This window comes from Danio rerio, chromosome 22 (assembly GCF_049306965.1).
Source record: "Danio rerio strain Tuebingen ecotype United States chromosome 22, GRCz12tu, whole genome shotgun sequence".
Lineage (NCBI taxonomy): Eukaryota > Metazoa > Chordata > Actinopteri > Cypriniformes > Danionidae > Danio > Danio rerio.
This window is the reverse complement of record NC_133197.1, coordinates 2,732,632-2,748,122: the sequence shown is the minus strand read 5'-3', so window position 1 is coordinate 2,748,122 and position 15,491 is coordinate 2,732,632. Positions and strand designations below refer to the sequence as shown.

The following is a 15,491-nucleotide window of genomic DNA, read 5'->3' as shown; positions in this document are numbered from 1 at the left end:
ATCAACTATTGAGAAGCCAAAACATTTACTAGTAATGAGGACAAAAATCTTAATCATAAGGCGAAATACTGTTTATTTCACTTTAAAAGTAGCTAAATGAAGAACAAACGTGATCCTTCATGGCTGACAGAAATAAGATTATAAAATAAAATCATCTTTTTCATAATTAACAACTCACTTTCAGTAAACAAACGTTTTTTAACAAAATATTAAAAGATGATTAATAAAAATTAGTATTTATACATGTCTGCTAGAAGGTAATGTTAATGAAATAATGATCATTTATCACAGTTGTTATCCAGTTTTAGAAATAACGAAGTTCAATAAATCTCAGTTTTTAATCTTAAAACTGTAAAGATTCTCTTTCCTGAACAGACACAAACTGAACATGCTGAAAAACCTCTAATGAATAAAAATGAACAATTACAGGTGATAAATATGCTTAAGAAAATTTTACATAAAAACATGAGCTCTGCATTTTGATAATGTGCTTAATTATGTTAATTAAGCCCTGGTCAGAACACATGAATGCGTCACACTATTGGCACGATGTTTTAGATGACAAACCACATTGTAAAACATCTGAAATGTTGTTTTGGTCTTTCCAAAACGCCTCAGCTAAAGTCTGTCATCACAGTGGTTCATTATTATTATAGTATTACCTTCAGAACTCTCTTGAGCATCTCCAACAGCCAACACATTGCGTTCATTGCATTTCGTCTTCTGATCCGCAAGTAATTTAATATAATAAAGGTGCACATTGGCTTCTCCGTCCGCACATAACTACATTTTTCTGTCTGATATTTGCTGCTAGTGTATCAGGACATGATGGTTTAGTTCTGTTTGACTCATTGGATGGAAACGCTGCTTTATTCACAGATGTTTTATGTGATGTTTCACTTTTGCACATGAATCTAATTTGCATCTTTAGATAGAAACAGGGCTGGTTTTCCCTCCAGTGTGGATCTTCATGTGTGTATTAAGGTTTGATGAGTGTGTGAAACTCTTCCCGCACTGAGTACATGTGTACGGTCTCTCTCCAGTGTGAGTCCTCTGGTGTATTTTCAGGATATGTAACTGACTGAATCTCTTTTCGCATTGTGAACACTGGTAAGGTTTCTCTCCAGTGTGAGTCCTCTGGTGTCGTTTCAAGTCTCCAGGTATAATAAAACCCCTCCCACACTCAAAGCATGCAAACTCTCTCACACCGGTGTGAATCTTCTGATGTTTTCTTAAATATGCCTGAAGAATAAAACTCTTTCCACACTCAGAGCAGGAGTACGGCTTCTCGTTCGTATGAAGTGCAAGATGTTTCTTCAAATCTGAACGGGTAAAAAATGATTTGCTGCATTGATCACATGCGTGTGGTTTCACTCCAGTGTGGATTTGCAGGTGTTTTTTAAGGTATGATGATTGTACAAAACTTTTCCCACACTGAGCACATGTGTGCGGTCTCTCTCCAGTGTGAATCTTCTTATGTCTCCAGAAACATGCTTGATGCCTAAAACTCTTTCCACACAAAGAGCAGGAATATTGACAACGGACATTTTTATTCATCCCCTCCACCATCGGGTCTGAAAATTAAGTACAGAAAAGAGAAATGTGAGATAGGGATGCAGATGATTAATCAGTGACAGATTAATTGTCAAGGAACATTTTAATTAATGGTCAATTATTTTATTTTATGATGTTTTTCCCACTTTTCGAGTCGGTCTCTTGACATTACATGTGGGAGATGCATTAAACCCCACTGTGTGGTCAATAACACACCTGTCTCAGCTCAAACAGAGCCAAAACATTACCCCCTACCGCACGCATTATGATAAAAAAAAAAAAGTTACTTTATGATATGTTGACGTATGTCAACAACGTCCAACAGTGGATCTACCTAAAAATTTCAAATTTTACTTATAATTAATTTTTTTTTGTTTGAAATAATTTAATTGGTGTTGCAGCATTATGAGCTTTACCACAGAACTTAAAAATGACCCCTTATACATAATTTACCACAACTCATATTCCAACAGCTTTTTTACTGAATATCATTGAGATCAATTATAGTATTGTATTATCATATATACAACATACAGTAAATATAACTATTTTCTTCAGTAAATATTATAACAAATAAATAACAAGTCTAGTATATCCAGATGCATCAGAATAATGTTACGCTGCTAGCTAACATTGTTTATATATATTATACTATATACTATACTACGCCTGTCTTATCTGCATCTGAGCTAACCTACCTGAACTTTCTCTATCAAATGTCCAGTCTGCATCATTCTCATGGTCACTAAAACTCATCTCACCCTCAGTTTCATCTGCAGGAAGAGCCAGTTCTGTCTTTTTCTTCTTTAAATTACCATAGAACATGGTGGTGCTCGCTAATACACTGTTCCCTGTGTGGATATCTATTGAAAAGTAGTATTGCCATTAAAACTAGACCAACATTATATTACAAGCATTCATGTTAACAATGAGCCAATCTGATTGGTGGAGAAGGTTTTGGCGTGGCGCTAGGGTTGTAACAATATACCGGTATGACGGTTTACCACGATTTGTACGTGCACGATTATCATACCATGAACAATTGCATATCAACGGTTTTAACCCTTAAAGACCGAGACAGCCGCCCGCGGCTAAAAATAAGTATTGCTCTTAAATGTTTAATAACTTTTGATCCGCTGATCCCATTCATACAATTCAAAGATTGGCATAAAGAAGAGAATCTCAGCTTTCCAGTGCTGTATCACATAACATTTGCAGACTTTCAGAGGCTCCGGAATCAGTGCGGTTACGTCATCAACATTTGACAACGCTGATTTGACAAAGAAACGCTCGTCACTGTGTCTCCGGACAAACCAGACACGATACATTGATGCATTGTCCCTCCTCCATGCCCAGATTGGTTCAAACTCGCTATATCACAACCAATAAGCATAGGTTTCGCTTTTGTTTGTGGACCAAGCTTTTTGAACAACACGGAATGAGAGATAGGCATACATTTATGCGCGGCTAAATAAAACGCAAAAAAAAAGTTTTGCATGAAATAATTCTCATACTAAGTACTTTTGCATGCACAGCAGCACAGAAACATGACAAAACAGTGACACAGCAAAGACGAACTGCTGCTCTTGCTGTTTTCAAAAGACGCAAATGAAGGTGCAGCTGTTTGTCTGCATTGCAGACAACCATATCCAAATCCATATCCACAGACAACCATATCCATGCTGGCACATAAAACCTAAGGATGTTCCATATTGAATCTAGTTTCGTTATGTAACTATTTATAGTATAGTAAATATTTATATCCATTTTTTACTGAGGATTTGCACCATGTTTATTTGGACTTTGACACATTATTTATTATTTTCTTATTTTTTTTTATTTGTTTATTGTAAGTGGTGTTGTTTATAGTAACTGAAAATATATCATTTGGAAAAAGTCAAATTTGCTTCACTGTTCTGTTATTTTGTAACACTTTTTTCTGTTTAGTTCATTCCCAGACCTTTTGAGCAAATACATTGTCAGTAAATAAATGCATTTTTTTCCCCCATAGAAAAACCTTTGTTCAGTCAGAAAACGTGTTCTTATTCTTTTCAGGGTCTTTGCTATGAGAATTACTATTTAATACCGTATACCGCGAAACCGTCAATCCGTGGTATTGTTTTTTACGATTATCATACCGTAAAAAATTCATACCGTTACAACCCTACGTGGCACATCAAAAAAAAAAAAAAAAAAAAAAAAAAAAAAAAAAAAGAGCATGAGGCGTTTCTTTAAAAATGACGCTTTTATGCTTGGCGTTCTGCGTGTGGGTGTGCACGATCACATTGGCTTTTATTTACTCTCAAGGTGTTAAACATACAAAGAAAACACGAGCAAAAAGCGCCACGATGTGGACGGGCCTTTAGGGTTTGAGGCTTTTTAGACCTTTAATTACATCGTGGGTGGCACAACGAGCTAACAAACCCTTAAAATGATTGGAGGTATCCGGATAATCCAAATTCCTAACACTTAACACAGCTACTAGAGCGACATCAATTTCTGTAACCATTTCAACTCACAAACGATGCAATATATGAGTGGCCGAAAAGCTTTCTTCATGTGAGAATGACGTTGAACATTTTTGCAAACACCACAACCGCTAAGTGATGGAGCTGTTGGCAGTGGAAACACAAGCTGATCAGGGTGACCTGAACTGAAATGAACTGCTCAGTGGAAACGAGACATTAGTCTCTGTGACTTTACAGATCTTACTGTGGCGAGGGGGCGTGGCCGAGAGCCGTGGGAACGGAGTGAGGCCACCGCGTAAGTGGATACACCTGCGGTGCGCACCTGCCTCGGATCCCACGGAAGGAGCTGTGGACCATAAAAGGAGGAACGATGGCAGAGGAAGCCGAGAGAGGACCGGGCCCGGGCATTTTACTTTTGCTTTCAGTTTGTTTTGGTTTAGACCACCGTCACTGTTATTAATAAATCATTTAAAAACTGTGTTGGTTCTCCACCTCCTTCTTTCTGGCGGCCAAAGGGCCATGAACTTCATTACACTTACATAAACAGCTCGTCACACTCCAAGGCACAAATATCAAATCTAGAAGGGCTGGATCTTTTACTTACTGTGAAAGATTTGTGTGTGTCTTCGCAGAGAAGATTTATGTCTGAAACTGTTCCCACAATCAGTGCAGTGAAATGGTCGCTCTCCAGAGTGAATCCTCTCGTGTGATTTCCGGCGTCCTGAATCGCTGAATCTCTTGTCGCAGTGTGAACACTTGTAAGGTTTCTCTCCAGTGTGGATCCTCTTGTGACGACTGAGATCATTTTTATGCCTGAAAGTGTATCCACACTGAGTGCAGGTCGAACCTTTAACAGCTGTTCTTTCCACTAAAATACTTTGTTCAGGCTCTGATTGAGTTTCTTCTTCACTTTTGACCTGATGTTTCTCTTCATCTTCACTCAGTTCTTCACTCTCCTCCTTCACATCTGAAAATGAAGTAAATAAGTTAGATTTTGAGAGGCTAGGCAACCCCTGCTGTAGTTTGTGGATCATCATTCACAGTCTGGTAATTTTTAACAGAGACGAGGACAAGACACACGTGGTCAAGTCAGAGCAAGTCTCAAGTTATTCACCATCAAATCTAACTCCACAGTTCAGACAAATCAAGCTCTCATCAAGTCAGGAGTTCACTCTAAACAGGTCAAGTTCTGATATGTTTGAATCAAGTCATATTGCTCAGAGAGCTGACTTTTTAAAACACATATTTATTTTTAAACTGAAAAAGAACAACCTGATGGAGATCTTAATAATGAATAAACACAAACCTATTAGTTCTTCAGTCTCTTCCTGTTTAATTCTGCAGGGTTCTGGATCACTCATCTTCTCACTGTCCTTCAATAAACTCTGTCTTTGCAGATTTCTCTTCTTCCTGATGCTCGTCTTCACTTGTAGACTGATGGCAATCTTCCAGTATTTACAGCTGAACTGAAAGAGGATGAGCTGCAAATGAAAAAAAAAAACAGACATATCTGCTTAATTTAATCTGATTGATAAAATAAACCATTATGAAAGTTAATGTGATTTTAAGACATTAGTATTTTTAATAACGTAAAAACAGGAACTGTTGACATGAAATAAGGAGGATTTAAGAAGCTCTGATAATATTGATGAGCCTCAGACTATAAACACTCATTAAACAGCAGCAGATCAGGTTAATTTATATTAAGTGTTTGCAGGATAAACTAATTACTCTAGTTTACCGGCTGTTTAGCTTAAGTTTTAAGTTTTAGTTAAGTTTAGACTCCAAATTAGATCTCAATCCAACACAGAAATAAGATTGCTAACACTAACTAGCAACACAAATTTATCTATATTTTATTTATTAAAAATTATAAATACTTTTTATTATTATATTATACTTCAAACTCATATTTCAGTAGATTCACATAATTTCCCTCCTCACATCATATTTTGCGATACAACAAACACATTCACTCATATTGTCCTCTCAGAGCTCCTCTCCGCCTGCTGTATTGTTTTGGTCAGCAGACACACAGATAGAGGTGAACTCAATGCAGAAACTAGTCGCAGATTGTCGCTTTAATAAACTGTAAAGTGTGTTTTATTGTTGTGTAAACACGAGAAAAAGCGTCAACGACTCACCTCAGCTCTGTAGACTCGACGCTGAATGAAGGCGTCAGTGCTGACGTCATCACGGCGAGGCGGGAACAACGGAGGATCGTAAACAAAACGCGCCAGATCAACTACTGAAAAGCCAAAACATTTGCTAATGTAAACAATCTTAATCACGAGTGAGGTGAAATACTGTTTATCTGAAACGTAAAAATTTAAAGCAAACGTGATCCTTCGTGACTGACAGACATAACAGTGTAAAATAAAACGACCTTTTCCTGTAGAAACAACTAACTTTCAGTAAACAAACGTTTTTAACAAAACATTGACATAATTAATATAAAAAAATAACATTTAAAATGTTTGCTTTATGCTAATAACAATAATAATGATTATATCCCTGCTGAAAAATCCAGCTTATACCAGTTGGTTGGTTTTAGCTGGCCGACCAGGCTGGTTTTAGAGGGGTTTTGGCCATTTCCATTCTGGTTTCCAGTCAATTCCAGCCTGGTCTTAGCTGGTCAGGCTGGAAAATGACCAGCTTGACCAGCCTAGCCAGGTTGGGAGCCCAGCCAAAACCAGCTATGTCCAGCTTAAACCAGGCTGGTCAAGCTGGTTTTAGCTTGTCATTTTCCAGCCTGACCAGCTAAGACCAGGGTGGAAATGGCTGGAAACCAGCCTGGAAATGGCCAAAACCCCTCTAAAACCAGCCTGGTCGGCCAGCTAAAACCAGCCAATCAACCTAGGCTGGTTTAAGCTGTTTTTTTTCAGTAGGGATATCATCATTGGTATGCAGTTTTAGAAATCACAGCTTTGTAATTTGAATAATTATATAAATTATATCATAAAGCAAAATGACAGATGTCTACAATAATAAAATCTTCAGAATCATGTTATTTGGTGAGGAACTCCATCTATAAGCTGATCTGAATCCTACAATGAAGCTGTTGTCAAAACTTTAGAAGACGTTTCTTCATCCGTAACCTGCATAAGAGTTTTACACAAACTGATTGTTTTCTGCTCGTCTGAGTAGATTAGACGAGCGGCCAAAACTCTTCCCACTGGGCCTCATTCATAAAACACCACAGAAAAAAATACAAACTTATCATATGAAGACTGTTGTGTTATTAGTGAGCTGTTCTGCAGTGTCTTTTACTTGATGTTAAATAATGCTCCATCATGATAGCCGTCGATAATAATGAATGCTAATTTGCATTGTAGAAGTCTGCCCAACTGGTATCTATATTATAATGCAGATTGTTTATTGTGCTTTTTGTGACTGAACATGCCTCATTTAGAAATAATTGGAACATTTGGTAACGAAGATTCAATGATCAAATCGGATGTTTGTGTAAAGGTAAAGTTCTTTAGCTGTTTCCATTCTCCTGTTTTCTATGTGCATTTTGGATTATCGCATTAAAGAAAGGCTTGATGGAAAATGCAACAGGATTAAATGCAGTTGGAGTCTTACTGTAGAGTGGGATAAACATTCGATCTGATAAGAAAAAATGGGCATAAACTATGATGGAAACACAATTAGAGATTAAACTCCAGCATGCGCATTAAAGAAATGTAATGTGATTTAGTTTGAACAGATGATCTGATGATTAAAATGTGTGTGATGGGATGCATTAATGGACAAACCTTATTGTAAAACATCTGAAATGTTGTTTTGGTCTTTCTAAAAGGCCTCAGCCAAAGTCTGTCATCACAGTGGTTCATTATTAATATATTATTACCTTCAGGGGTTCGTTCTTCGTACGTGGATTACTCAGTTAGCTGGATTTGGATATTGACAATTTGACACGATCCAGGATCGTTTCGTTCTTCAAAGCTGATCCGAGAGTTGTTGTCATAGCAACAGTTCTGCTAGGTCAAACCTGATCGGGAGCAGGTTCAATTCATATAAACAGGATTAGATCGGCTCAGTTCAAGCAAAGATAATACAGAAAGTATGTTGCGAATTCTGATATTTTCTTACAGTAGTAGTTATATACAGTTGGGAAAATGGTACACATTTTTTAACTATATATATAAAGTTATAGTCATTAATAAAATAAAGTTATACATATTAATAAAACTTATGCAATCTGCACCCTCGAAATGGAAGTATAAAGACTGCCATCTGGTGGTGCAAAGAGAAAACTTATTGATATGAACTTTTTAGATCGCTTTAGTACAAATTGTGTATAATAGAAATGCAGAATATGTGACTTTTCTTTAAAGCAATAATACATTTATGCAATCATAAACATGTTTTGATAGTTAATATGCCAGTGATTGATGCTTCACAAAAGTTGCAGATGCCTTTACCAATATGAAAATGCTTTTGTAAACATCCAGTTATTCTTTACACCGATTAAAAAACGGCTACTATAATAAAGAAAATCTTCTCTAAATGTAGAACTAAATACACTGATTTGCATTGAAATACATGATGAATACTCTTGACACATGAAAGTGTAAAGCCTGCAGCTCACAAAATATGTGGAAAGTTATTGCGTGTCATATTTAACAAACCGTTTACTGCTAATTTGTTGTAATTTTGCTCACATGGATAATTGAATATTAATCAGATGATGTCATTACGCTGCTGTGCCGTCAGCCAATCGTTGCATTGCTGATCATGATTTCGAGGATCGATACATCTGCCCTTCACAACACACGCAGCGATCTCAGATCAGTTTATCCAGACATTCTAATCTGATTCACGAACTTGTTTGAAGAACCAAATTAGCCAGAGATCAGTTATCAAGATTAACAGATCCAAGATCTGCCAAATAATCTTAGATCATTTAAGCGAGGTACGAAGAACGGACCCCAGAACTCTATTAAGCATCTCCCGCCTCCAACAGCTAACACATTGCGTTCATTGCGTTTCGTCTTCTGATCCGCAAATAATTTAATATAATAAAGGTTCACATTTGCTTCTCCGATCGCACATAACTACATTTTTCTGTCTCATATCTGCTGCTAGTTTATCAGGACATGATGGTTTAGTTCTGTTTGTCTCGTTGGATGGAAACGCTGCTTTATTCACAGATGTTTTATGTGATGTTTCAGTTTTGCACCTGAATCTAATTTGCATCTTTGGATAAAACAGAGCTGGTTTTCCCTCCAGTGTGGATCTTCATGTGTTTCTTACGGTTTGCTGATTGTGTGAAACTCTTCCCGCACTGAGTACATGTGTACGGTTTCTCTCCAGTGTGAGTCCTCTGGTGTCGTTTCAAGTCTCCGGGTAAAACAAAACTCTTCCCACACTCAAAGCACGCAAACTCTCTCACACCGGTGTGAATCTTCTGATGTTTTCTTAAATATACCTGAAGAATAAAACTCTTTCCACACTCAGAGCAGGAGTAAGGGTTCTCATTTGTATGAACTCCAAGATGGACCTTCAAATCTGAACGGTTAAAATATGATCTGCCGCAGTGATCACATGTGTGTGGTTTCTCTCCAGTGTGAGTCCTCTGATGTCTGTTTAAACTGGATTGTTGCGTAAAATTCTTTCCACACTCAGAGCATGAATATTGACCATTGGCACCTTCCTCCTCCTTCACCATCGGGTCTGAAAATCAAGTACAGAAAAGAGAAATGTGAATTAGGGATGCAGATGATTAATCAGATTATTGTCAATGAGCATTTTAATTAATGGTCAATTATATTATTTTATGATGTTTTTCCCACTTTTTGAGCCGGTCCCTTGACATTACATGTTGAAGAGGCATTAAACCCTCTTGTGTATACAATAACACACCGGTCTCAGCTCAAACAGAGCCAAAACAGTAACAACTGAAAGCATTTACGCCATTTTGGCATCACTGTCAGCTGCGTCTGCATTGAGGCGGCTAAAAAACAGCAGAAATGCAGGATCCATGATTTATTGTACTGTTGGGTGTCAGAAAAGAAATAGTAAGAAGCTCAGGCTTCATTTTTTTAAACACCAAAGAGATGTGCGGTACACCATTGAGAGAATCATCTTGCCATAATCTCCACTAAAACACTGAGAATGATCAGGAAATCTGGAGGTTAGCTTTAAAATTAAACAAAAGGTGTTGTGGCAATTATTGCTAATGCTAACAATGCTACATTTGTATGGATTTGAGAATATACCCTGCTGAAAAATCCAGCTTAAACCAGCCTAGGCTGGTTTTAGCTGGTCGACCAGGCTGGTTTTAGAGGGGTTTTGGCCATTTCCAGGCTGGTTTCCAGCCATTTCCAGCCTGGTCTTAGCTGGTCAGGCTGGGAGATGACCAGCTAAAACCAGCTTGACCAGCCTAGCCAAGCTGGGAGTCCAGCCAAAACCAGCTATATCCAGCTTAAACCAGGCTGTTCAAGCTGGTTTAAGCTGGAGTTGGCTGGTAATTTTCCAACCTGACCAGCTAAGACCAGGCTGGAAATGGCTGGAAACCAGCCTGGAAATGGCCAAAACCCCTCTAAAACCAGCCTGGTCAACCAGCTAAAACCAGCCAACCAGCCTAGGCTGGTTTAAGCTGGATTTTTCAGCAGGATAGTCAGGGTTTGAGGCCTTTTAGACCTATAATTACATCGAGGGTGGCACAGCAATCTTCAGCTGGCCAGCACTGTAAATAATTGGAGGTATCCTGTGGAGAGGTAAGCGCGATGAACACCCAATAAGGGGAGAAAGCATGCTAGGAGCCCGGCGGCTAATCAGCAGGTCAATCAGAAATGATAAATGACACCTGTCTTTCTAGTGATTGGGCCGGAGAGACTCCCTTCTTAAGGGGAACGAGAGGAGCAGTCGAGAGAAGAGAGCACGCACACGCACGCACACACACACACACACACACACACACACACACACACACACACACACACACAAACACACAAACACACACACACACACACACACACACACACACACACACACACACACACACACACACACACACCTACAAGTGTGGTGGCATATAAAATTAATAAAACAGTTTGTTTACCTGAATCGCCGACCCTGGGTCCGTTCTTCGTACCTCGCTTAAATGATCTAAGATGATTTGGCAGATCCTGGATCTTTTAATCTTGATATCTGATCTCTCGCTTATTTGGTTCTTCAAACAAGTTTGTGAATCAGATTAGAATGTCTGGATGAACTGATCTGATATCGCGGCGTGTGTTGTTAAGGACAGATCTATCGATCCTCGAAATCATGATCAGCAATGCAACGATTGGCTGACGGCACAGCAGCGTAATGACATCATCTGATTAATATTCAATTATCCATGTGAGCAAAATTACATCAAATTAGCAGTAAACGGCTTGATAAATATGACACGCAATAACTTCACATTTGTTGTGAGCTGCAGGCTTTACACTTTCATTTGTCAAGACAAGAGTATTCATCATGTATTTCAATGCAAATCAATGTGTTTAGTTCTATGTATTATTGCTTTTAAAAAAAGTCACATATTGTGCATTTCTATTATACACAATTTGTACTAAAGCGATCTAAAAAGTTAATATCAATAAGTTTTCTCTTTGCACCACCAGGTGGCAGTCTTTGTACTTTCATTTCGAGGGTGCAGATTGCATACATTTTATTAATATGTAAAACTTTATTTATTTTATTAATGACTATAACTTTATATATATAGTTAAAATCTACTATTTTCCCAAGTGTATATAACTTTAACTATAAGAAAATATCAGAACTCGGTACATACTTTCTGTATCATCTTTGCTTGAACTGAGCCGATCTAATCCTGTTTATATGAATTGAACCTGCTCCCGATCAGGTTTGAGCTAGCAGAACTGTTGCCATGACAACAACTCTCGGATCAGCTTTGAAGAACGAAAAGATCCTGGATCGTGTCAAATCGTCAATATCCAAATCCAGCTAACTGAGTAATCCACGTACGAAGAACGGACCCCCTGTCTTCTTCCCTCTACAACAACGAACTATACTACATATCTATATAATCCATATTCCCAACACTTATCACAGCTATTAGAGAGCCATCAATTTCTGCCACCACTTCAGCTGACAAATGATACAATGTGTGAACGTCTTAAAAGCTTTCTTTCAGTCGAGAATGACGTTGAATATTCTTGCAAACACCACGACTGCAAAGTAACGGTGCTGTTGGCAGTGGAAACACAAGCTGATCAGAGTGACCTGGGGCCTCATGTACAAAGACTTGCGCTGAAATCATACTAAAACATTGCGTACGGACAAAGCTGTAAATGTGAGTACGCAGTAGAAAATTCAGATGTATGACACACTGCGTACGGCGAATCCCACACAACTCAATCTTCTTTTTCCCCCACTACATAGCAGATTTTGCCTTCTCTTCATCACGAGGAAGACAAGTAGGAATCATTAATAAGTGTGTGTATTATGTTAAGCGCATTTGAGCATCATATTATTTGTACATTTATTAAATGGAAATGTTTCTGATTTACATATGCAAATTCGTCTTCAGATGGCGCCTTTATAGCAATGTGTGTGCAGTCGATCGCTCGGATTACATTGGAAAATCGGCGATCGCTGCAAATTGCGCTTTAATATTTGGCTGGTCAACTGCATGGTATGGAAACCTTATATACCTGCTAGACATGCGGATGATCCCGTCTCATACAGCTGCCATTGCACGCCCCAAAGATACTTTGTAGTGTGCAATTTAACACAACTGCCTCTAGGAGTCGCAGATGAAAATAAAACAAACACACACAAGAAATGCACGTACGCCAGGCATGAAGTTAGCACGGACCAACGCACATTCTCACGTTCATTTCATTGTTAGTAAATCGAAACGTGAGCGAGAAATCTTACAGACCTTAGATAAACATAAACAGCTCGTCACACTCCAAAGATAAAGGAAAACATGAAATCTAGAAGGGCTGGATCTTTTACTCACTGTGAAAGATTCGTGCGTGTCTTCCTAGAGAAGACAAATGTCTGAAACTCTTCCCACAATCAGTGCAGCGATACGGTTTCTCTCCAGAGTGAATCCTCTCGTGTGATTTCAGGCACCCTGAATCGCTGAATCTTTTGTCGCAGTGTGAACACTGGTAAGGTTTCTCTCCAGTGTGGATCCTCATGTGACGACTGAGATCATATTTATACCTGAAACTCTTTCCACACTGAGTGCAGGTCGAACCTTTAACAGCTGCACTTCCCACTAAAATACTTTGTTTAGTCTCTGATGGAGTTTTTTCTACACTTTTGACCTGATGTTTCTCCTCATCTTCACTCTCCTCCTTCACATCTGGAAATGAAGTAAATAAGTTAGATTTTAAGCGGCCAGTCAACCCCTGCTGCAGATTGTGGTTCCACACATCATTAACTGTCTGGTCTTTTATTGCAGAAAAGGGGACAAGACACACATGGTCAAGTCCGAGCAAGTGTCAAGTCTTTCACCATCAAATCTAAAGCCACAGTTCAGACAAATCAAGCTCTCATCAAGTCAGGGGTTCACTCTAAACAAGTTGAGTCCTGATATGTTTAAATCAAGTCACATTACTTTAAACTGAAAAAGAACAACCTGATGGAGATCTTAATAATGAATAAACACAAACCTATTAGTTCTTCAGACTCTTCCTGTTTAATTCTGCAGGGTTCTGGATCACTCATCTTCTCACTGTCCTTCAATAAACTCTGTCTTTGCAGATTTCTCTTCTTCCTGATGGTCTGATGCTCGTCTTCACTTGTAGACTGATGGGAATACTCCAGTATTTACAGCTGAACTCAAGGAGAATGAGCTGCAAGAGGAAACAGCAAATTATGTTTAATTTACTCCAATTGATGAAAAAAAATATTATGAAAGTTAATGTGATCTTAAAACAATAATACAATTAACATAACGTTAAACAGGAACTCCTGACATGAAATAAAGAGGATTTCAGCAGCTCTGTTAATATTGATGAGCCTCAGACTATGAAGTCTCATTAAACTGCAGCAGATCAGTTTGCAGGATAAACTAATTACTCTAGTTTACCGGCTAATGTTTTTGCATAGCGATCTACAAGTTTAGACTCCAAGTGAGATTTCATTCCAACACAGAAATTAGATTGCTAACAATAACTAGCAACACAAATTTATTAATATTTTGTACTTAAAACTCATATTTCAGTGGATTCCCATAATTTCCCTTGTCATATCATACTTCGAGATATAACACAATTCTCACACATTTTTTTCCTCCCAGAGCTCCATTCCGCCTGCTGTATTGTTTTGGTCAGCAGACACACAGATAGAGGTGAACTCAATGCAGAAACTAGTCGCAGATTGTCGCTTTAATAAACTGTAAAGTGTGTTTTATTGTTGTGTAAACACGAGAAAAAGCGTCAACGACTCACCTCAGCTCTGAAGACTCGACGCTGAATGAGCGCGTCAGTGCTGACGTCATCACTGCGAGGCGGGAGCAGCGGAGGATTGTAAACAAACGCGCCAAATCAACTACAGTGAAGCCAAAACATGTGTTAATGAGGACAAAAATCTTAATCACGAGTGAGGTGAAATATTGTTTATTTGGCACTTTATAATAAAAAAGCAAATTTGATCCTTCATGTTGACAGAAATAACAGTATTATGATTGAGTTGAGTAAACAAACGTACAAACTATTGAAAGATGATTTATAAGAAGTAATATTTAAAAATTATTGGAGGTTATGACAATGAAATGATGATCATATATCATCTTAAGTAGCCTCAGATCATGTTGTTTGATGAGGAACTCCATCTATAAGCTGATCTGAATCCCACAATAAGCTGCTGTCAAAGATTTAGATGACGTTTCTTCATCCGTCACCCGCATAAGAGTTTTACACACAAACTAATTGTTTTCTGCTCATCTGAGTAGATTAGATGAGCGGCCAAAACTCTTCCCACTGGACCTCATTCATAAAACACCCAGGGCCGGCACGTCCATAGAGAGGGCAGCATCTGCGACACCTTCCTTACCACCCGCGTCCTCAGTTATGTCCGCGACACCTCCCTCGCCACCCGCATCCTCAAATATATTCGCGCATAGATGACTGAATAGAGAGGGCAGCATCAGCGACACCTCCATCAGCACCCGCGTGTCCTCAGTTATATCCACACATAGGGTGGTAGAATTGAGGTCCGCGACACCCGTGCGTCCTCAGTTATATCCGCGCATAGGGCGGCAGAAAAGAGAGTGCAGTGTCCGCGACACCTTCCTCCCTCCCTCAGCACCCGCGCGTCCTCAGTTATATCTGCACATAATGCGCTGGAAAAGAGGTCCGCGACAACTCACTACATTTTCATAACCGGTCACTTTGGTTTTCACATTGGGGTTGAGGGCGGCATGATCGACCTCTGCCTTGAGCGGCAGTTCAGCTTGCTCCGGCCCTGAAAACACCACAGAAAAAAATACAA

The 15,491-nt window shown here is 38.7% G+C and overlaps 1 protein-coding gene across 2 annotated transcripts; it reads right to left on the bottom strand.

Annotated features, from left to right (window-relative positions):
- Nucleotides 1–49: 49 nt before the first annotated feature.
- LOC108181080 (uncharacterized) lies at nucleotides 50–14,476 on the bottom strand. Of its 2 annotated transcripts, XM_068216555.2 has the most exons (8): nucleotides 14,450–14,476; nucleotides 13,670–13,852; nucleotides 13,009–13,359; nucleotides 9,282–9,701; nucleotides 6,167–6,270; nucleotides 5,329–5,503; nucleotides 4,627–4,989; nucleotides 50–1,574 (listed from the first exon to the last, which is right to left on the bottom strand). In XM_068216555.2, the coding sequence occupies exons 2-8, from the start codon at nucleotides 13,722–13,724 to the stop codon at nucleotides 928–930; spliced, it is 2,115 nt and encodes a 704-aa protein (XP_068072656.2). In that variant the 5' UTR covers nucleotides 13,725–13,852; nucleotides 14,450–14,476; the 3' UTR covers nucleotides 50–927. The 2 variants fall into 2 exon arrangements, with proteins under 2 accessions (XP_068072656.2, XP_073792968.1); XM_073936867.1 differs by lacking the exons at nucleotides 9,282–9,701; nucleotides 13,009–13,359; nucleotides 13,670–13,852; nucleotides 14,450–14,476 and having other exon boundaries at nucleotides 5,967–6,193.
- Between the last annotated feature and the right edge of the window lie 1,015 nt (nucleotides 14,477–15,491).